Consider the following 24442-nt stretch of genomic DNA (forward strand, 5'->3'; position numbering starts at 1 on the left):
AGCTGAGTGCTTAACATTGATCTTTAACATCCTGTTCTATAAATCCCACGGCTGCTAGTTATCTTGATTCACCTGTCTCAATCAAGTTTTGGCAATTTTAATCTGGACTAACAAATGTAAAGATGGAAAGATATTCATAAAATGTTAACAGATAAAAGAAGAAAATTTAAAAAAGAAAACTGAATGCACTTAGAAACTGCAAAACGTCCATTCACAAAAAAGGAAAAACATTTTTGTTGTAATGCATTTGTTCCATTTGAATTAAAAATGAATATAAAAATCTCAACTGGAAGCCCAGCAATCACCCAAATTTGGTTTTTAGCGCCATCCATCTATGATTGCTTCAGATCACAGAAATTAAAGAATTTAAAGTATTAAAAACATTCAACATCATTAATAAAGAAAGCTTTAAAATAATTTGTTAACATCTAACACAATTACAGACATAAAGAATGACAGAATCAATTTTAAAAGGAGTTTAAAAATTGCTCCCTATAAACTCAATCAATTTTAGCACCCTGTACAGTAGGCATTTCTGGTCTGCTTTTGGAGTATATTTAATGGTATCATCAGGAATAACTACATGACAAGTATATGCATTTAAGTGTCCACTTACATATAGGTACATTTTATTTAAATGCATGTGACAACCTGAGCTACAAATCAGTAAGCAGTAATCTGGCATGAATGCATGTGTCCATGCCTTTAAGGGTCACAAAATTTTGCAGTGTACAAAGAAACAGGTGTTTCCATACATCACAAAAAAAGGAGGTATTTTCAAAGGTCAGTACCTGGAAGCAACAGTCTCCAGAGATGGTGCATTTTTTTAAAAATGAAACTCAATGTGGTCACACATTCCTACTGTGCAAAATCAGCTTAAAAAACAAATGGTTTCCAATGACCGTCTTGTCTGAATTCTCACCCCATTTAGTTTCAGATTAATTTTATGGGAACTGGGCTTCATATTTCACTATCCATCTGGCAGCAATTTCACAAAGGGATGCTTGTATGTGTCGCCCTACTTCTGTCATTATTATGAAGACAGATGTTTCATCTGTATCAACTGCATTCATTCATGCCACCAAAACATTCTCCCTTGGTGAATCCTAGTGCAGACTTTTAAAATGAAAAGATGTCTACCCTAATACTAATTAATTTCAAGCAACGATAGCACAGAAATAAATCAAATTTAATTTGGGTCTTCTCTATTTCGTAATTCATTCTGCTTTCCTCACTAAAACTAACCTAGGAATAGATCCCTAACCCTACTTGGGACACATTCAGTGAACACAGTCCAAGACGTTGCCCATTCCCTTCCAAGATCATTCAATTTGAAATAAAGTACAACTTCAGCTTGGTCCAAAATGCTTTCCAGTGAATTAACTAATTTGGAAGTCTGATGAACCAATAAGCTTGATGCTTGTACCCTCGATGGGCAGCACAAGTCAGGAAATATTCTGTCCTGCTGCATGTGCCTCAAAGGAAGGTGCCCCCAATTGACTAAACTTTCATATCAGGGTTGATGTGCTTCTGTGTATGTGGTGCAGAGAAGGACCTGCTCAGTACTAGATTGAATCATGTAAAATCCCTGCCTTGGCTCTCAGGCATTACATCCCAGTTGTTTAGTTGGATGTTATCCATCGTTCTTTCATCTCTATCACCACCCAACCAGAAACATAATACCTTCAAGTTCAAGGCCAAATCATCCCCCACCCATCCCTCATGCCAAATGAATGCTACCTCATGCCAACCCATGCTTCACCACTATTTGTCCCCACACCTCCCATGGCAACTCACTGTGTATTCAATCAACGGCATCAGGAATCATGTAGAGTCAAAACAAACCAGTCTCCAGTAGCTTAGAAAATACAGTACCCCCCATTCAGAAAAGTCTATGTATTTGCTTTGTTAATAATTGTTATAACAGCAAACACATTTCTGTACATAATTCCACAAAACTAACTAATCCTTTAATAAGCTTTTTGAGCTGTCGATCAAACTGTGAACTTGAGATACGCCTCAAGTTGTCGAAAGTGCCAAACATTAACAGTAAAATAATGATGGCCCTTTGAGAAATTTTAACAAATGACTGTTGGAATGCTAAAACAGCTCTGTTTTAAATTCTCACTGGCACAGATTGCATTTTTAAACTGTTTAATCTATTAGGAATTTAAGTAAATCCACAACTTGAGATTTTTTTTAATTCTCAAAGACACAGACAGGCTGTATTTTCAAACATTTTTATCCACATTTTGCAACTATGTACATCTACTCTAATAAATAATGACTTTTGACCTGTGGGTCAAAATCCTTGTTACAATGAAAACAGGATCTGAATTCAGCAGTAAGTTGAAAAGGCACAACTGATATTGTTTTTCCTCATGTGAGAGTCATGCTCTGCCCCATATATTTCTCAGTCAAGAGAGGCTACTTCATCACATGAGTATTTCCCACAAATTTTGTTTTATCAAAAGCACTCTTCTTTGAGTTGTGTCATGAAGTTAAGAGTGTCAGCTTAGATAATGAGCACATGTTCTCAGTGGACTTTAAATCATACTTCCTAACAACATACAATCAGTTGAAATTGGACAGCGATGTAATTTAATTCAAGTAGGAAGTTGCAATTGCAGTTTATCAGCCAATCACTCACATAATTAAAATTATCCCTTGTAAAACAGTTCTAACTCAGAGGCAAGAGCAGTCACTGAACCACTTTATTTCTTCAACCGTAAATACTTTGATTTGTTATCTTCAAACCTATGAAATAAATCTCATGTTGGATTTTAACTTAGGATTTTAAGTAAAGCTGGTAACTAGTAACAAAGTTATTATTTGTATATGGCACTTTAATTGAGGAAAGCATTTCTACAGGGAAAAAAAAAGCTATCTTCAACAAAGTATATTTAATACCTGTGCTTTGCAAACAAACATGGTAGAGGGGATAAGATTCTGTTAATTTAAATGGGTCTCTTGACAAGGCCCAACCTATGTACTTAATAAAACTGAGCAGGGAATAGTCACATTCAATGTCATCTTACTCTATAATACTAAAAAACTACTAGAAATGATAGATATATAAACATATCATAAAGATTCAATTATCACAAAATGTTCACAACATGTTAACATGATGTCGACTTGAAATGTATACCTACTGGAGCAAGATATTCAGAAATAGAGGAAATAGTGTGTACAGCATAAAAGAAAACAGAATGCCAAAAAATAATTTATGATTTACTTAACCTAGGAAGATCTATTATACAGTTTTAAAAATATATTTCTATTGAAAAATAGATTTTTTTAACATTACAACTACAAAACAATACAAAGAACACAAAAAAAGGTGTTAAAAAAGCCCAATCTGCCCTCATGTACAAATGTATAAATATATATAGAAAAATATATATTTTAAAAAACCAACTAAGTATTTAACTAATTAAATAATAACCAACAACAAACTAATAAATAGTAATAACTCAAGTCTGCCAAACAAAACACCCATACATTCACAGTTCCCCATCCCTGGATATTGGACTCGTACAGCACAATCATTATGGTTATATAAAAGCCCTTATTAGTGTAGCAGATTTATATCTGTATCCAGGTATTCCAAAAAGGGCTACCATGTTTTATAGAAATTCTCAGTTTTGTGATGTACTATACTTGTGAGGAAATCCAAGGGATATGCTCCATAACAATCTTCTGCCAACCCGACAGACCCAGAGAGTTTTCAGATACCGAACCTAGCAAAATATTCTTTCTTGCGCAGAAAGTGAGGATATTGAAAAGTTTTTTCTTATGCACATCTGCAGGGAACACACTGAACAGGCCAAAGAGAAGAGAGATCTAGTCCTTCTCCATCCTTACACCAAAATCTCCTCCATTGCACCTGCTCCAGCATGTTTGAAGCCTACCACAGGACCAGAGACAATGGGTAAGAGTGCCCGTACCAACCATGCACTTGGGACATATTGAAGATATTCCTGGTTTAAATTTTGACAAACGGTCTGGAGTCAAGTGGACTCTGTGGAGAACCTTTAACTGTCCTATTGCAAATTGATATCTTTCTTGCGTTTTTCCAAATATCTTCCTATGCCTCTGAGGTGACCTCAATGCCTAGCTCTCTCTCCCACACCCTGCAGAGTCAATCAAACTCATCTGAGGGGCCACCCCCTCCAATTGATGATATAAAGTGCTCACAGAAAGTGAATTCTTAGTACCCTCCTCTCTCTGTCAGATCCTTAACTTGAAAAAAACGAAAGGAGGTCCCTGTTAGATAGCTCGTATTTCCATGCTAACTAGAACATAGAACAGTACAGTACAGAACATGCCCTTCAGCCCACGATGTTATGCCGACCATTGAGCCTCATGTGAGGCAAACCTAATGTACAAACTCTCAAATTTCTGTGACCATATGCATGTCCAGCAGTCTCTTAAATATCCCCAATGACCTCGCTTCCACAACTGCTGCTGGCAACGCAGTCCATGCTCTCATAACTCTCTGTGTAAAGAACCCGCCTCTGACATCCCCTCTATATTTTCAGCCAAATAGCTTAAAACTATGACCCCTCGTGTTAACAATTTCTGCCCTGGGAAAAAGTTTCTGGCTATCAACTCTATATTGTACACCTCAATTAGGTCCCCCTCTTCCTTCTTTTTTCCAATGAAAAAAGTCTGAGCTCAGTCAACCTCTATTGGTAAGATAAGCCCTCCATTCAGGCAGCATCCTGGTAAACCTCCTCTGAACCCTCTCCAAAGCATCCACATCTTTCTTATAATAGGGCGACCAGAACTGGACAAAGTATTCCAAGTGCGGTCTAACCAAAGTTTTATAGAGCTGCAACAAGATCTCACGGCTCTTAAACTCAATCCCCCTGTTAATGAAAGCCAAAACACCATATGCTTTCTTAACAATCCTGTCCACCTGGGTGGCCATTTTAAGGGATCTATGCACCTGTACACCAAGATCCCGCTGTTCCTCCACAGTGCCAAGAATCTGGTCTTTAATCCTGTACTCAACTTTCAAGTTCGACCTTCCAAAATGCATCACTTCGCATTTATCCAGGTTGAACTCCATCTGCCACCTCTCAGCCCATCTCTGCATCCTGTCAAAATTACGCTGCAATCTACAACAGCCTACTGTCAATGACACCTCCAACCTTTGTATCATCTGCAAACTTGCTAATCCATCCTTCAATCTCCTCATCCAAGTCATTAATAAAAATTACAAACAGTAGAGGCCCACGGACAGAGCCCTGTGGAACACCACTCACCACTGACTTCCAGGCAGAATATTTTCCTTCCACTACAACTTGCTGTCTTCTGTTGACTAGCCAATTCTGTATCTAGACAGCTAAATTTCCCTGTATCCCATTTCTCCAGACCTTCTGAACGAGCCTACTATGGGGAACCTTATCAAATGCCTTACTGAAGTCCACATACACAACATCCACCACTTGACCCTCATCAACTTGTCTAGTAACATCCTCAAAGAACTCAATAAGATTTGTGAGGCATGACCTGCCCCTCACAAAGCTGTGCTGATTGCCTTTAATCAAGCCTTGCTCTTCCAGATGGTCATAAATCCTATCCCTCAGAATCCTCTCTAACACCTTGCAGACAACAGATGTGAGACTGACTGGTGTGTAATTGCCAGGGATTTCCCTATTTCCTTTCTTGAAGGGAGGAATTACATTTGCCTCCCTCCAGTCCTCAGATACGACTCCGGTAAAGAGCGAGGATGCAAAGATCTTCGCAAGCAGCGAAGCAATCACATTTCTCGCTTCCCAAAGGAGCTGAGGACAAATCTGGTCTGGAACTGGCGACTTGTCAATCTTATATTTTCATCACATCAGCTTCCTCAAACTCTATCTGTTCCAGCATGCTTACCTGCTCCTCAATGGTTTCATTCGCTACAAGGTCCTTTTCTTTCGTAAAGACAAATACAAAAAACTGATTTAGGGCTTCCCCTACCTCCTCAGACTCTATACACAAGTTCCCTATGCTATCCCTGATCGGCCCTACTCTTTCTTTGATCATTCTCTTATTTCTCACATACATGTAAAATGCCTTTGGATTCTCCCTAGTCCTTCCTATCAAGCCTTTTTCATGCACCCTCCTGGCTCTCCTCAGACCATTTTTGAGCTCCTTCCTCGCCTGCCTGTAATCCTCTAGAGCTGAGCAAGACCCTTGCTTCCTCCACCTTAAGTAAGCTGCCTTCTTTCTTTTGATAAGATCAAAAGATCAACTGACCAAAGGACATCATTGTGTCTCCCTCAAATAGATCGCCTATGCAAGACTCCCATTAGCCGCCCAATGTTTGAATCCTGAACCTATCATCCCTGGTTGAAAACCCGGTGTACGCACTATAGGTATAAGAGAAGACGTTTTGCCAATATTGCCTTCCCTCTCCCGAACTGCCCTCTATACTTTAACAGTACTGATGGCGATTGGGTTATGGCCATATTCCCTGACTGTCGTCATATTGTCCAAAAACAACAAGCTAGTAAGGATACAGCTTGCCTGGAAGATTTCGATATCTAACCATATTGAAAGAGAGTCCCCACAGGTCCAAACACTCCCACAGGACAAAAGCGAGCTTAGTTGGTAGCTTTTGATGTCCAGGAGATCCACTCCCCCCAATCCATGAGGCAATTGTAGTTTAGCTAATTTAATGAGGGGCCACTTGCGATAACACATAAAAGAGCTGAACCAGCCATTCAGTCTCCTGAATGTTTATCAAAAATCAACCCTCCTATGACCATTTAAATGGGAATCGATATTCGCCCTCAAGACCTAGCACCTTCGTAAGACCACCCATTGGCATAGTTTCTGATTTTGCAAGATTAATCTTGTACCCCGAAAAGGCAACAAACGCATTGTATCAGGCGAGGCACCGAAACTGCTGGATTTGATAAAAAAAGGACATCATCTGCGTACAACAAAATCTTATGTAATTTTGACCCCACTTCTGGAGCTGATATATTGGGATCCCTATGAATGGTGATTGAACCATTGGCCGAGTCCAATGTAAAAATCAATGGCGAAAGGGGACAGCCTTACCGGCTGCTCCTAAAAATGGTGAAATTGCTTGATTGCACCCCAATGGTGATGACCACAGCAAGAAGGTCACCGTAGAGAACCTTTACCCATCTTATAGAGAGTGCACCCAAGCCAGAGTATAGAAAAGTATAGCCAATCAACTCGGTCAAATGCCTTCTCTGTATCTAGAGAAATCACCAATCCCTGTATTGACTGTTGTTGACATGCTCAATTATTGGAAGATCTGCAGCCCTTTCTGAAGCCATCTGGTCCTCTTTAACAACAGAAGGTAACAGCCTTAACGCAAGAGCCTTAGAGAGGATTTTTAAAGTCCACATTTAAGAGTGAAATGGGTCGGTACGAAGCACAGTCCTCCGGGACCTTCCCTCTTTTAAGAATAAGCAAAACATTGGCCTCTCTGAGATGGCAGGATACAATCATGGCTGTATGAATCATTAAACATGTTGAGCATCGGGCCTGACAATATGTTTATAAATTCCTTATAGAATTCACTGGGATGTCCATCAGGACCGGGCGACTTTCCACTCTGAAGCTGCTTCACAGCCTCCTGCACCTCTTGCTTTAATAAGAGGGCATTGAGAAAACTGAACAAGTGTCATGCCCAGGAGTTCCAGATCCTTGGAGAAAAGACTCCAGTTTGGCCCGCCCCACCTCACAACTCTCAGATTGAATCACTGGAATTCCACATTAATCTTTTTTGGAGTCACATGTTAGGTTCCCAGACCAATCCATAATCGCCGTAATGGCTTGAGGGATACTCCTTTTCCTGGCGAGATATGCCTGGCCTGTCATCATGCTCATATAACCTTTGCTTTGCAAAAGTATGCTCCTTCTTTGCTATCTGCATGAGCACGGAATTCAATGCAGATCACAGCGCTGTAATCCTCCGTGGCTTGACCAACAAGGGCCTGTCAAAGTAAGCCTTCGCGGCTGCCTTCCACTGTGCTTTGAGGAGACGTTGCTGATCACTCTTCTTCTGCTTCCTACTGGCAGAGTAGGAAATAACTAACCCCACCCCCGCCGTTGGCTTTGGCAATTTCCCAAAGGATGGATGGGCTACTAACCGAGCCTGGGTTAATGTCTAGTTTTGCCTGAAATTCTCTAGAGAAGTACTCCACAAACCTATTATCCTGGAGGATAAAGGGATCCATTCGCCAGTGCCTCAGACCCACTATAACATCCTTAATCTTAACCAACAGGTACACTGGAGCGTGATTGGAGATGGTAATATTAGCTATTGTACAAGATGCCACCAAATCTAGGGTTGCCACGGGGGTCAGAAAAAAAATCAATCCTGGTGTGATATTTGTGTGGATTGAAAAAAAAATGTAAAATCCCTGCCTGTAGGGTGGAGGCGCCTCCAAATGTCCACCAACCCTAACCCCACACACAGATCCACTAACTGTTAGTTTGTACAGAGGGTAATAGAAAACATAACATTTGCCATGAATTAATGTAGTGGAGTAGCACATTTTAATAGTGGCTCAGAACAAATTCAATCAGGCCTCATGTATATGGGAGCGATCCTGAAAAGGCTACAGATTTTTTTTGTTTGCTCCAGAAAACTTAATGGTCATGAGGGAAGGATTCTTCTCTGTACAGCTGCAAAATTATTACTGCCATAGTTCCTGCATTTAATAGCAATGAGGTGATCAAAATAATTTGAATACAGTAATGTGCATGTTTTAAAAGTAATGAGTAGTTTCAATCTGAACAGTGGGTCAGTTAACTTAACCAATCGTGCATTGACAAGTAATTTTAATCCTCTCCTGAGCAGTATTAGTATACCGACACAGAAAGTGTAAGTTGACAAACTCACCCCAAGGATGGCACAAATGAAGTTTATCGTTCCTACTATTTCAATCTTGGGGGTGTGCCTAATATATGGGAGGGCAGGAATTGCACCCTGTGATTGTTGGACCATTGTAAAAGATTACAAATAAAAGTAGCTTTACTTCACTTAGTTTTAACTATTATAAACTTCAGCATTAATTTGACTGATTCTGTCCACTGATATTATTAGTTCAATAAAGTAGCAACTTCACCAGTTACCCTATGAAATGCAGAATTTAAATTACATTATTGACAAATTGCTCCTAATTTAAAATTTCCCACCACTAGATACACTGTTTATTTTTGACTGAGTTTAAACCTTTTGCCTGTGGATTTTGATTTACTGCAGATCTCAAGGTTACAGGAGTGTAACCAAATGCAAAACTTGGTTCTTGTATCCCTTTTACAAAATACTAAACCTAAATGTGGGTCTCCAAGTCTGTCATGGGTTGCCACAATTTCAATACACAGAGCTGATCCTGTATGTACATGCATTTGGGGCCTTTGGATTACACAGCACAGAGAAACTTCCAAAGTGGATAACATGCAAAATTTGGCACCACGGTGCATAAAAGGTCACTCTCGCAAAACTAGAAAAAATAAACCTGATTCATAAGCAAATATTTTAATTCGGTGAGACAACAGCAGCTTTTTTTGACACTTGGAAAATACAAACTAAAGAAGTAAGAAGTGCTTTTTCTTAAAGTGATTCCTATCTCCAACTCTACAGTTCCCAATTTGCAGCTTAGCTTAGCGATTCAATTTGCATTTCACTCATGCAGTAACTGATCTGTATTAACTGCCTTCTTTATATAATGTATCAAAAGTAGATAGTGTTCGATTATTCTATTTCTCAACTGTGCCTAATGCATTTTAAACAGGCAAAACAATGACCAAGATTACAGATAGATGTTTTTTTCAGTACATTTCTCAAGTAGGAACTGCCAGTTAGGTATCAGAAGCAAAGGTACAGAATTAGAACTATTAAAGTTCATATATTACAAACATTTCCAGATAGAGAAATGCGTTTCTTGAATTTTGAGAAAGATGCAATTTGTAAATGGCTAAATTCAGAAACGAGTTATGGGAGACACTGGATTCAAATATGGCATGTACATTCTTAGCATGAAAACTTGCATGGCCAAAAATCGAAAACGAACTTAGTTGGCCAATTGTTTACCACATGCAAATAATTTGAGGTTAGATTATGTTGCCAAATCAGTACATGCTCAAGTTGTACAATGTCATTTCAAGTTTCACCAGTTCTACCTACTGCAAAAGATGAATCCACACCCTATAAGAGTGTGTAGACTAGCTACGTAGTACCTGCATCAAACTGTAGTAAGCAGGGAAGTCAAACTCTAAATCCAAAATTACGTTGATTGAAAAGATAATGAGATAAACACCACAGAAAATAAAATATACTTTTTGAAAGAGCAGTAGAAGTCAACTCAATAATTTTCAAAAGAAAATGGATATACACTTATGGAGAAAGAGATTAATCGATTTCTGGATATTAATCAGATTAGTGGATATGGGAGAGCATGGGGAAGTGACACTGAGGTCAATGAACAGGTGAAATAGGTGTGATGGGCTAAATTACCTCCTTTCAAAGAGCTAGCATGCTCTTTGACAAACGATTTGTTTCAGCGCTGAATCATTCTATGATAAATAATTATTACTTAGAAATTTTAAACCCAGTGAAAGGTATATCAGCATACCATTCATTATAATCTAAAGATGTGAAGTTAGGACTTAATATAACCCTAAGGTGCGAAGAATAAATCACTGGAATAAATGAACTCAAGTCCCTTTAAAAGTTCTCACCCCTGAAACATTAACTTACCTGAATTATCTTCTCTACATTTTAATTTCTATTTATTTCTGTTTTTCTGTACTTTCTATTTTTATTTCCAGCAGATGTGGCTTTCAACTACCTTGGCTTGATATGATAACCACCATGGCAGGCAAAGAAAAGTGATGCACAAGAAGAAAATATAGTTCCCACAATATAAAATAGGTGGAAGAGTCATAACTGACCAGTACTAATCCATTTCTGTGACCACAACAACAAAACTAAAGGGACCAATAATCAAAGAAACAAAAAGTGATTTTTAAAAAAATGAATTCTGGGATGTGGCCATCGCAGGCAGGGCTGATATCTGATGTTCATACCTAGTTATCTTTGACAACGTGGCTGGGCCTTCTTTGCAAACTGCTGCAGACCATGAAGCAGCAAAGGAAAAAGCATCAGCCATCATTTTATTCATGAGTATTGGACTGAATGTTAAGATGTTTGTTTGACAGATCCAATTATTTGACGGAAACATCAAATGAAAACTGCTGCAGTCCAATATTGCTAATTTATGAGGAGTTCAAAGACTCTGACCCAGCAAAGAAGAAATAGTGAAACTCACCTAAATAAGGAGTAGGTAGAACCTGGAAAGGAAACGGAGACTATTGTATTCCCATACAATGCACATGTTGTCCTTGTCCTTCTAGGACAGGATTGCTAAAGTTGTTGCAGTGTATCTTGCAGTTAGAATTTCCAGTGCAGCAACTGGAGGGAGTGGTTATTTAACATGTAAACAACTAACTTAGTAAACAACAGCAAACACATCTTTAGAAGGAACAAGGCTTGCTGGCTATGCTAGAAGAAAGTGAGAACTGCAGATGCTGGAGATCAGAGTCAAAACGTGTGGTGCTGGAAAAACACGGCTGGTCAGGCAGCATCCAAGGAGCAGGAGAGTCGACGTTTCAAGAAGAGTTTATGCTCGAAACATCAACTCTCCTGCTCCTCAGATGCTGCCTGACCGACAATGCCTTTCCAGCACCATACTTGTGGGCTATGCTGTCAAGTAACTGGAAGTCACTCTGAACCTGACTGTACTGGGAAAGCTACACCCATAGCAGTGCTTAGTGTAATTTGCACCACAACACAAAGGGTGCACGAAGATTTTAGGCATGGTGGAAATGATAAAATGCAAACTGATTCTTCAGAGTTTTTCAGCTCCTCAAAGAAATAATTTAAATAACTTAAAAGGGATTGAGGATCTGAAAAGTGACTACAGAGAGTTAGGTTGGAAGCTGAAGAGCAGGACGAGTAGACTTGTGATCTCAGGTTTGCTACCAATGCCACAAGATAGTGAGATGAGGAACAGTCAGAGAATGCAGCTTAACACGTGCCTGCGGGAGGGCTTCAGATATCTTGACCAGTGGGATACCTTCGGGGGAAGGTGGGACCTGTACATGAAGGACGGGTTGCACCTGAACTGGAGGGGCACAAACGTCCTGGGAGGGAGATTTGCTCGTGCGATTCGGGAGGGTTTAAACTAGTTTAGCGGGGGGGGGGGGGGGGTGTGGGTGGGAATCACAGCCACATGTCGGAGAGGCGGTCAGTTGCAGGTGGGACAGTGACAGGATATATTGAATTTATCAGGAAGGTTTCTCATGCGATGAAACAAAGGGATCGGTTACAGTGTGTCTGCTTTAATGCAAGGAGTGTCCGAAATAAGAGTACAAACTTCAAGCATGGTTCAGTACTTGGAGATGCAATGTTGTGGCCATAACGGAGACGTGGATTTCACAGGGGCAGGAATGGTTGCTTGATGCTCCAAGGTTTAGAACGTTTAGAAAAAACAAGGAGGGTGCAAAAGAGGAAGGCTGTAGCATTGCTAATCAGAGAGTGCATCACAGCTACAGAAACAAAGGTTGTTGAGGAAGGTTTGTCTACTGAATCAGTATGGGTGTAAGTTAGGAACAGCAAGGCAACAGCCACCGCATTGGGGGTTTTCTACAGACCACATAATAGCAGTAGAGAGATTGAAGATCTCGTAGGCAAGCAGGTTCTGGAAAAATGCAGAAGTAGCAGGGTTGTTGTTATGGGTGATTTCAATTTTCCCAATATCAACTGGAACCTCCTAAATGCAGATGGTTTGGATGGAGCCGCTTTTGTCAGGTGTATTCATCAGGAGGATTTCCTTACTCAGCATGTAGGTAGACCGACGAGGAGAGACACCATTTTGAATTTGGTGCTCTGCAACGAGCCAGGACAGGTGTCAGATCTCGCGGTGGGTGGGCACTTTGGTGAAAGTGATCACAACTGCCTCACATTTAGCATAGCCTTGGAGAGTGAAAGGAGCAGTTACTGAGGGAAAATATTTAATTGGGGAAAAGGAAATTATGACGCTATCAGACAGGAATTGGAAAGTGCAGATTGGGAGCAATTGTTCCATAGAAAGGGCACAGCACACATGTGGAGACTTCTTAAAGAGCAATTGTTGCGAGTGATACACAAATTTGTTCCTCTGAGACAGGTAAGAAGGGATAAGATTAAGGAACCTTGAATAACAAGAACAATAACAAAGAAAGAAGGCATCTTACGTAAGGTGGAGGAAGCAAGGATCTAGCACAGCTTTAGAGGACTACAGACGAGCTAGAAAGGAGCTCAGAACAGGACTGAGGAGAGCCAGGAGGGGGCATGAAAAAGGCTTGGCAAGAAGGATTAGGGAGAACCCAAAGGCATTTTACTCGTATGTGAGGAATAAGAGAATGATCTGGGAGAAGGTAGGGCCGATCAAGGATAGCATAGGGAACTTGTGCGTGGAGTCTGAGCAGATAGAGGAAGCCCTAAATGAGTTTTTGCTTGAGTTTTCACCAAGGAAAGGGAACTTGTTATAAATGAAAACTTAGAGGAGCTGGGATACTGTCTTGACCAGATCAAGATTGATGAAGTTGATGTGCTAGAAATTTTGGAAAACATTAAGATTGATAAGTCCCTAGGGCCAGACCTGATTTATCCTAGGCTGCTCCAGGAAGCGAGAAAGGAGGTTGCTAAGCCGCTCGCTAGGATATTTGCCTCCTCACTCCTTACAGGAGTTGTACCAGAGCATTGGAAGGAGGCGAATGTTGTTCCTCTTTTCAAGAAGGGTAATAAGGAAATCCTGGCAATTACAGACCAGTCTTATCTCTGTGGTCAGCAAAGATTTGGAAAGAATTCTGAGGGGTAGGATTTATGACTATTTGGCAAAGCATATTGTTATTAAAGGCAGTCAGCATGGCTTTGTGAGCAGCAGGTCATGCCTCACAAATCTTACTGAGTTCTTTGAGGTGTCAAGACAAGTCGTCGATGGTTGAGCAGTGGATGTGGTGTATATGGATTCCAGCAAGGCATTTGATAGGGTTCCCCATGGTAGGCTCATTCATAAAGTCAGAAAGTATGAGATACAGGGAGATTTGGCTATCTGGATTCAGAATTGGCTGGCTGACAGAAGGCAGCGAGTGGTCGTAGATGGAAAGTATTCTGCCTGGAGGTCAGTTTTGATTGGGGTCCTGCGGGGCTCTGTTCTTGGGCCTCTGCTCTTTGTAACTTTTATAAATGACTTGGATGAGGAGATTGAGGGATGGGTTAGTAAATTTGCCGATGACACAATGGTTGGAGGTGTTGTCAATAATATAGAGGGCTACTGCAGGCTGCAGCGCAGCATAGACAGGATGCAGAGTTGGGCTGAGAAATGGCAGAAGGAGTTCAAACCTGGATAAATGCGAAGTGATGCATTTTGGAAGGTTGAACTCGAATGCTGAATATAGGATTAAAGACAGGAGTCTTCGCAATGTGGAGGAACAGAGGGATCTCGGTGTGCAAGTACATAGATCCCTCAAAGTTGTCACCCAAGTGGATAGGGTTGTTCAGAAAGCATATGGTGTTTTGGCTTTCATTAACAGAGGGACCAAGTTTAAGAGCCATGAGGTTTTGCTACGGCTCTACCAGTCCCTGGTGAGACCACACTTGAAATATTGTGTCCAGTTCTGGTTGCCCTACTATAGGAAAGATACAGAGGCTCTGGAGAGAGTGCATAGAAGGTTTACCAGGATGCTGCCTGGACTGGAGGGCATGCCTTATGAAGGAAGGTTGAATAAGCTCGCACTTTTCTCTCTGGAGAGAAGGAGGAAGAGAGGAGACCTGATCGAGGTATACAAAATAATGAGAGGAATAGATAGAGTCAATAGCCAGAGATTTTTCCCCAGGGCAGGATGGACTGGCGTGAGAAGTTATAGTCTGAAGATATTAGGAGGAATGTATAAAGGAGGCGTCAGAGGAGGTTCTTTACGCAGAGAGTTGTGAATGCATGGAATGCGTTGCCAGCTGTGGTGGTGGAAGCAGAGACATTGGGGACATTTAAGTGACTGCTGGGCATACACATGGATAGCAGTGAGTTGAGAGGTGTGTAGGTTAAGTTACTATATTTTACATTAGGATTAAACCTTAGCACAACATTGTGGGCCAAAGAGCCTATTTCTGTGCTGTACTTTTCTATGATCTATCTACTTATCGATTTCTATGCAATCTTTACTATAAACAATTGTGCTTGATAGTATACAACTGAAACATCGTTAAAAGGAGATAAACATTGGAGTTCTTCAATTTGCACTCTTTAGGACAAGGATACAAGAAATAGATTTGCAAAAGGGGACAGGCTGCTGTTTGTTTGGGCCTTTTTGACATTGATATTCAGCAGAAACAGTTAAGTGTCTAGATTAGAATAGTGTTGGAAAAGCACAGCAGGTCAGGCAGCATCTGAGGTGCAGGAAAATCGACGTTTTGGGCAAAAGCCCTTCATCAGGAATTCCTGATGCCCTGAAGGGCTTTTGCCCGAAACGTCTATTTTCCTGCTCCTCGGATGATGCCTGACCTGCTGTGCTTTTTCAGCACCACTCTAACCTAGACTTTGAACTCCAGCATCTGCAGTCCTCACTTTTGCCTACAAACAGTTAAATGTCAATTTTAGTTTTCAGTCCAGGCAGGAAGACTTTGACTGGCCAGGTTATTATGGTGTCGGACATATACTCCAAATCATTAAGGTTCCAAGTAAGAAGGGATGAACTTGCTCCCTTCTTTATTCACTCACTCCCTGGCTGGTTGCAAGAAGGTTTATCTTAATAAGGATTCCTCCCTTGTGGTTGCCTTTCACTTTTCATTCAAGCAATTTAATCAAGCTTTCATGAGCTAATAAGAGAGTAAGTTTATTAATTACTAAACATGAAAAAGAATTCTCACACCACACATTAGGAATAAGGAGTGAATCCAAGAAAAGTTAAAAGATATATGATTTGTCTGTATGGATTGTGAAGAGAGTAGAACACAGATATTGAAACCCTTGTTTTTGGGATTTGGCTTTGCACTGAGTTGAATTCCATTTGTCCAGTTTCCTTTTGACAGCTGTTGGCTGGAGCACTGTGTGAGAGACTGCTTTTGTCCTGGTTCTTTCTGACTGGTTTGCTGATGAATTGGCTTCTGACACGCAAAGCATAAGCATCACTTTATCTACAAAGTCTTCTACCATGACCATAACACCACAACAGCACTTGAACCCAGACTAGAATACCTCCTTCCACTCGCACATGCTCACCAGGACTGCAGTCAGTTTTAAACCCTGCTTTTTAAAATAAGTTTATTCCTGGAAGGGCAAAGCACAAAAATGCCTACAAAAGGTGGCTTTCTGCTCATACGGGAGAAAATATTCAGCCTGCTTGTTATCTCTTCTAGTTATGGATCTCTCTGAAGTTTCCTTGACAAATTGACATTCCATGGGTCCCACATGGGACTTTGCTTAACACCAATTAATTTACATTCACACTCCTTTTTTTTAAGGAATTAAACATTTAAAAATTACCCACAGAATTCTGGAGTTCTGATCCATCATCATTTCAGTTACCATGGAAATGCAGCAGAGACCAGCATTCTCTTAGGTCCTTTTTATTGTTTCCCAATGAAAAAGGTGTATTATAAGAACAAATTGTATCTACTTGAAATTGGAATTGAATTGGCTTTATTGTCACATGTACTCCAATGAATGCAGTGAAACGTTTATATGTCGTCACGTAAAGCGCCATCTTAAGTAAAAAGGTACCTAGATACAGTATCGTTGTTCTAAGGTCTTAGAAAACAGAGAAATAAAATGCCCAGCATTGTAGAAATAAAAGTCGATAACACTCAGATCCTAGGTGTTAATATATGTAGAATGTGAAAAAATGTGTTACTCCGAATCCAATGGACAATTCTAAATTGGTTTCCAGTGTAATTATTATCAATCTGGATTATTTAATAAATAATGCCCAACAGCTAAATTACAACTAATCATGGAAATAGTGTTCTGTGAATAGTCATCTTTTAGCAGTCTTTGCTACCAGACACAGCAGTGAAGTATAAATCACCTTCATAAAATGGAATCTTGGCAAGTTAACAGTACATCTTATTAACATTTGCAGCTGAATGAGAATTATCTATCAAACGTCGGAAAATCATGTCAACAAAGAAAACGTTCAAGTTATTCATGGTCAGCTCTCCATCCTCTTGAGACTAACTTTTGCAAAAAAGACGCGAGAACAAGTTTGCTACATAACAGTGAACCATCCAAGAACAACAGCTTCACATCTGCAGAAATGTTGATGTTATCACATCAAGTCTTCAGGGAAGGAGATGGGTCAAAGCATTTAAGAGGACAAGCAAGCATGGCCATCAACAGGACTCTGGAACACAGGGAGGTTGTGGTAATAAGACTGGAATCTATTCTAAAGGGAAAGGAGTTCAATTCCAACTTGTATATTTCAGAAAATAAACTACTCTGGGCTTTGGAGTAAATAAATTACTTTCAGATTATACAAGGTTCTTGGTTTTGTATAAAGGTGCATTGCATGCCAAACAAGCAAGTCATTGGTTAGACCTCAGCTGGGGGACTATGCACTATTCTCAACAAAATCTGCTTTAGGGAGAATGTCATGATCACAAAGAAGGGATAGAGCATTTATTATAATGTTACCGAAAGATGAGAGATGTTTGTTACCTGGAGAAATTGAAGTTGGGTCTTTCCTTCTTAGAGAAGCAAAGGATAAGAGGAAACCAAATTGAGGTATTCAAAATTATACAGCATTTTAATTGAGCTTTTTTGGTATGGACATGCAGCAGGAACAGTTAACTGCCAATCTTAGTTTTCAGTCCCACCAGGAAGACCCTGATTAGCGCGGATTTAGTATTATGATAAAATCCTAAGGTTCTCCAAATTATTATGGTTTTGGACGTATGCTCCAAATCATTCAATTTCCAAGTGAGGTAGGATGAACAGGCTCACCTTCATTATTCACCTGCTCCCTCGGTTATTGAAACAAGGTTTATCTTTAAAAAGGGCTCCCTAGTAGATGCCTTTCTCCCAGAGGCAATACATTTTCGATAAATGGCAAAAAAACTGATTCCTCTAGAAGGTAGGTGATTAATCAGAGGTTAAAGATTTAAAATAATTGGCAAAAGATTTAAAGGGGCAATGAAGAGTAATTTTTCCATATAGAGGCCTGTAATGATCTGAAATCCAATACATGAAAGGCTGGCAGAAGTATATCCTTTTTGGAAAATTAATTTGAAGATAATAAGGGAAAAGGTAGGAGTGTATGATTAAATTGGACAGCTCTTTGAAAGAAATTGCAGAGGCACAACAGGGCTAAAAGGCTTTCTTTCTGTGCTGTAAGATTATACAACTCAGAGAAAGTAGAAATGGGCATTTTGGTTATATAAATCAATAGACAAAAGGAGGTCAGAAAAGAACTTTTGTGCTGTTTTTCTTAATTGACTCAGGATTTACCTGACTTCTCTCAGGATATTACATGGCTTTGAGGTGGGGTCAGAAACGCAAAACATCACATTTGTATGGAAGAGGATTGAAGGGTATTTCCTGTCTGTCATATTGTGTATACTCATATTTCCTTATGTCTGGCAAACTGAAGGTAAGGTTCAAACACTAGTAAAACAGTGAAAATGCAATACGTTTTTCTACACACAATCTTCTTTAATTGGCAATGTCAACCCAGGTAGGGATAATAGAAACATTCTATTAAGCAAGTCAAATCAAACAAAGCAAAACAAAGCAAACTCTTGGAAGACACAAAGCCCAAAAGAAATTATATTGGATTTGAAAAAAAAATTCTGGCATTCAACCTCCTTTTTACAAGGTGATCATCGGGTTCCCAACTGTTAGAGCATTTTAAGGAGAGTAATGAATCACCACACGTGGTTGGTGATGATCAATTCACAGTCAAGAGTGTGGCGCTGGAAAAGCACAGCAGTCAGGCAGCATCCGAGAAGCAGGAGAATCGATATTTCGGGCATAAGCCCTTCATCAGGGATGGTTGCCCGAAATGTCGATTCTCCAGCTCCTCGGATGCTGTCTGCCCTGCTGTGCTTTTCCAGCACCACACTCTTGACTCTGATCTCTTGCATCTGCAGTCCTAATTTCTCCTCGATAATCAATTCACAGGTTGATTGTCACACGTTTCCCCAAATGTAAACAGTAGTTCTTAATGATCTGTTCCTAGCACATACTTATTTAATTTGCTGGTACCATTAGCAATCAATCTAGTGCCTTTGATACTCACCTGCCCCTCTCAACAGCCAAAGAATCTATTTCATCAAAAAAGAGGACAGAAGGTGCTACAGCTCTGGCCTTCCTAAAGATCTGTGTAAATAAGAACAATGGATTTTACAATTGGCAATTAACATGTACAAAGGCATAGTAAATTAGTAATTTTGTGGAACCTTTAGAAAACTTCTAGAAGAGTAACAGCATAAAAATATAGTTAGCACACTTGTCAGCGTGTTTCAAACACTGCACAATCCCACTAAAGAAGGTTTATTAAAGATTTGCAAAGAGCTCATGAACTTATGAAGATTTCATAAGTTATAAAGATGACAGAAACAAGTGACTCAATAAGGTCTCATGATACTGTTCATTCCAATTGACATCACTCGATGACATATTTACAGAAGAAAATCATCTTCCATATAACTTTCCAGGATGGTGTTATCTCTCGATCCTCAAGCTACCAACTCAAACATTGTAAAAACTACAAGAACTGCAGATGTGGTAAATCAGAAGTGAAAACAGAAATTGCTGGAAAAGCTCAGCACATCTGGCACCATATGTGGTCAGAAAATGACAGTTAATATTTTGGGTCGAGTGACTCTTGTATTATGTGTAATAGCAGATTGGGGTGTGGGGGGTTGGGGAAAGGACATGGGAGAGAGCTCAAGCTCTGAAGTTGTTAAACTTGATATTGAAGGCTACAGGTTCCCCAAGTGGAAAATGAAGCGCTGAGGCTCTCCCATGTCCTTACCCCAACCCTGACACCCTAGGCCTTGTTATCACAGTGTCTGCTATTTCACACAACCTATTGTTAGCCACTACCAGTCGCCATTAATAGCTATTCACTCTCCTAGCGATCATTATCCAATCCTTTGTCTGTCTAACTGTTCTTCTCTCTCTTGGAACTCTATCCCCACCTATTGATTACTCCCTCATCCCACTCTATCTTCTGCATATAAACCAACATTTTCCTAGCCACCATCAGCACTTGACTCGAAACATTAACTCTGACTTCTCTGCCAGACCTGCTGAACTTTTCCAGAAATTTCTGTTTTCATTTCAAATATTGTAAAGACGAATTTTGTTTTTCCTTTCCCCTTGCACATTTCCTCCTAAACCTCAGGTTGCACATACTTCTACAAGTGATAGTTGGTAACTTATCCAAATATATATTCTCCAGATGAGATCCAAGACTACACAATGATGGGTCCTACTTCCAACAAGTTCTCTACACAACCAATATTCGTACAGAAAATTTAAGCAATTTTCACCTATTGATGATTACAAGCTGCATTACAATAAGAGATATGGTTTGAACAGAGGAACAGAGAGAAAAAAAAGAGTTCCTGGAAATATAGCATTTACCCCATTTATTTCAGTAGTGCATCATTGAGCGATCGACCGCAGAACTGGTACAAAATTTTATCATGGCCTTTTAAGTTATTAAAATTGCAACACCGGCATCTACCACACAACGTGGAAATTGCCCAGATATGCTTGAACACAAAACACAGGACAAATCTGACCCAGCCAAATATTGCCACATTAGTATATCTCAATCATCAGTAATGAAACATGTCATCAAAAATGCTCTCAAGGAAACCTTGCGTAGCAATCACCTGCTCACTGACACTTAGTTTAGGTTCCACCGTGGCCACTCAGTTCCTCATTACAGCCTTGGTTCAAACATGGGCTAAAGAGGTTAATTCCAGAGATTTACGTGGGAATGACTGCTCGTGACATCAAGCAGCATGTAATCAGCTTTGACAGCAAGGAATCCTAGCAAAACTGGAATCGAGGGAAAACTCTCTACTGGTTAGAGTCATATGTAGCACAAAGATAGATGGCCGTGGTTATTGGACGTGAGTCATCACATCCAGCTCCAGGACACCTTTGCAGGAGTTCCTCAGGGGACTGTCCGAAGCCCAACCCTCTTCAGGTGCTTATTAGTAACCTTCTCTCCATTCTGAAGTCAGAAATGGGATGCTTGCTGACGACTGCATAAATGTTCAGCACCATATGCAACTCTGCAGATACTGAAGAAATCTATGTCCAAATGCAGGAAAATTTATCCAGGCTTAGGCTTAGGCTGACAAGTAGAAGTAACATTTGCACCTCACAAATACCATCTCCACCAGAGAATCTAAACATCTCCCCTTGACATTAAATGGAATCACCATCACTGAATACCCTATCAACATCCTGGGGATAACTACTGAGCAGGAATTTAATTGGACTAACTACAGTCCATTCTGATACAATGCAATAGTTCAGTTCCCATGTGATCCCGCATTATAAGAAAATTGCAAAACAGCAATGCCATTTAAACTGATGGGGCCAGAATTGCTTTATACCCAATTGAGGTAAGAAAAGATTGCATTCTGCAAATCATGGTCTAAATTCTTCAATCGTGTTATAGCCAAGACATGTTGAAAAACCAACTGTACATAACTACTGTGGCTACAACAGCAGATTAGGAGATTGGGAGTCCAACTAACGTCCTGACACCCCAAAGATTGTCCATAAGCTACAAGGCACAAGTCAGGAGTGTCACTGAATACTCCACATTTGCCTGAATGAGTGCAGCTCTAACAACACCAAGAACTAGACACCATAGCTGGACATGACAGCCTGCTTGACTGGCATGGTACCCACAAATATTTCCTGTGTCTACTTTCACTCAGTAGCAGCAGTGCAATACCATTTACAAGGTGCACTGCAGGAATTCACAAAGGTTCTTTAGATCGGACTTCTCAAACACACGACCACAACAGAAGGACAAGGCGAGCAGATGTATGGGAACACTACCACCTGCAGGATATCCTCCAAGTCACTCATCATCCAGACTTGGAAATATATTGCCATTTCATCAGGGTCATTGGGTCAAAACCTTGGGAACTCCCTCACTAATAGCATTATGGGTTTAACTATACGAATTGACTACAAAGATTAAAAAAGACAACTTACTGCTACCTTCACAAAAGCAATTAGGGATAGGCAATAAGTGCTGGCCCAGCCAGTGATACCCACATTCCAAGAATGAATTAAACATAGTGGATTACTGAAAGAACAGTTTTGACAGTGGTTGGTCAAAATATCCTTCTATTAAAGCATGTCCACAGAAAACATATCTTCAATGAACATTTTCTCAACAACATGTAGTTTTCAGCCTAGCAAGCCAGGATCGAAATCATAAGCATGTGTGAAGAAACATGTGTGAAGAAGCATGGCTTTGTGGGCAAGAGGTTGCTGGTGAAGAGGGCTGGTGCATGAACTGGTACCTGTTAAAGTAAACTTTTTGCTAGTTTTGGTTGACTTGAACTCCAAGGTCCATACAAACTACCAGATACTAACTGTGGAATTGATTAGTTGTAGAGTTTTCATACAGATGATTTTAAGAGAGTGCTTCAGTGATATGTTTGTGCACTGCACGATGTCAATACACAGATTAAGTCAACAAAGGTGGTCCCTGTCTTCAGGACTTTCTGGAAACTAGCTTCAATGTGAGGTCTGTGTCAGGAGCTGATTGGAGCAGCTGCAATCTGTGCATAACCCTGCCTATTAGGCGAGGATTAGGGATGGACTGTTTCCAGGGTGGAATGTATTCTGTTTAGCAGAAAGCATTCCAAGATGTTCTATTTAATTGACAGTTGGGTGAAAGGATGGCAAACTTCATGAGTTCGCGGATGCTGCTCCTGACTTGGCAATGACCACTATCTTGGATTGATGCAAGATGTTTGGAATGGTACCTATACTGTGGGAGGTAATGCTATGTAGGTTTGTTGCCCACTCACCAGGGTCCACTTCCTCATACTCAGAACCAAACTTGAATTTTATAAGCGAAGTATTTGCCAACTATTCAACATCGTTGAAGTAAAACATTCTGATGTTATTTCCCAAGGTCTATTTTTGTGTTAGAAGTGAATGGGGTTACCACTGAAGAATAGAAGGCTCTCCTTTTTCAGACAGATATTTAGAAAATCAGTCAGCATTATTTTAATCCTGTATATAGCTATTGATTTTAATTTATAAAAAAAAACTTCAAACAGCAAATCTATCGGCTACAACAAGTAGATTTAACTTGAATATTGAATTACAAGTCTACGTCAAAACAAGCATGAACCACACAACACTGTACACGGTGCCAAATCAATAATTTTCTTTTTCTCGTCACACATATTTGTGGTCTCTCTATGTAAAACTATCAGCTATATTGCAAACTGAGATCAATTCAGGTACAAAGCCTCATGCAGACTAGAAACGCAAACTCAATTAACAGAGTAAGACAGAGTACAGTTTTGATTCAACAGTACGCTCAATTGAATCTCACATTAGAGGTATTCTAACTTATTGCATCCTCTCTTTTTCAGTGTACATATACGAGATCATAAATTGAATAAATGACACAGAGGATAACAATGGCATTTAACATCATTGCAGTATTGCCTATGAAACCCCAACATACAGTGCCAGTACTGAAAGACACAGATTTAATATTTCGGTCTGCTCAGTTTTCTTATCTTAACTCTGCTGGGCTGACAATGGAGGTCAAGTGTTTCCTTACCACTCCTCAAAAATGTAGCAGCAATTACATTTCCCATCTTAAACTACTCTGATGTCAAGAAACCAGATAGGCTGGGCAATTTAAATAATTAAAATCAAGTTATATCCAACTATCTCACTTTTTCCTTATTTTGTTTCCATATTAATCTGCTGTTTAGAGTACAAGGAGAACACCCACAGTAAAGCAGGCAGGTCTTCCTTTAAGCATATAGATTAGCAATGACAATGGCAACAGCACTCGCTAAGCAATGTAAGTTTGAGACAAAATCAGAGGGCCAGTGGGGGAGGTCAGAGAGGATGGCATTGATGGCTTCCTATGCAGTCAGGTAAAATCTGCTGGAAGTGAGCTCCTGGGCCAGAATAGGCCCAACAGGCAAATTTAAGGTTAATTCAGGACATTTTTTTCCCCCTCGGCCAAGAGTGCTCCTATAAGCATCAAAGGAATTCAGATCAACCTTGAACCTCATTCCCTTCTTTCAGCCAACCCTTCCTTTTTCATTATCACCCAAAGCCAATCACAGCAATGAGTCCCTAACCTATTGACTGGCCTCCAGATGCTTATTTGTGATCCCATT

The 24442-nt window shown here is 40.1% G+C and overlaps 1 protein-coding gene across 8 annotated transcripts in view; it reads right to left on the reverse strand.

The window, feature by feature from the left end:
• Window positions 1-24442, reverse strand: part of afg2a (AFG2 AAA ATPase homolog A) — a 518183-nt gene that overhangs the window by 388976 nt on the left and 104765 nt on the right. For all 8 annotated transcript variants that reach the window (XM_072584192.1, XM_072584188.1, XM_072584194.1 and 5 more), the window contains one exon: window positions 19318-19397. In XM_072584192.1, coding sequence (XP_072440293.1) covers window positions 19318-19397 — 80 coding nt within the window. The remainder of the gene's footprint in view (window positions 1-19317; window positions 19398-24442) is intronic.

This window comes from Chiloscyllium punctatum, chromosome 14 (assembly GCF_047496795.1).
Source record: "Chiloscyllium punctatum isolate Juve2018m chromosome 14, sChiPun1.3, whole genome shotgun sequence".
Classification (NCBI taxonomy): Eukaryota; Metazoa; Chordata; class Chondrichthyes; order Orectolobiformes; family Hemiscylliidae; genus Chiloscyllium; species Chiloscyllium punctatum.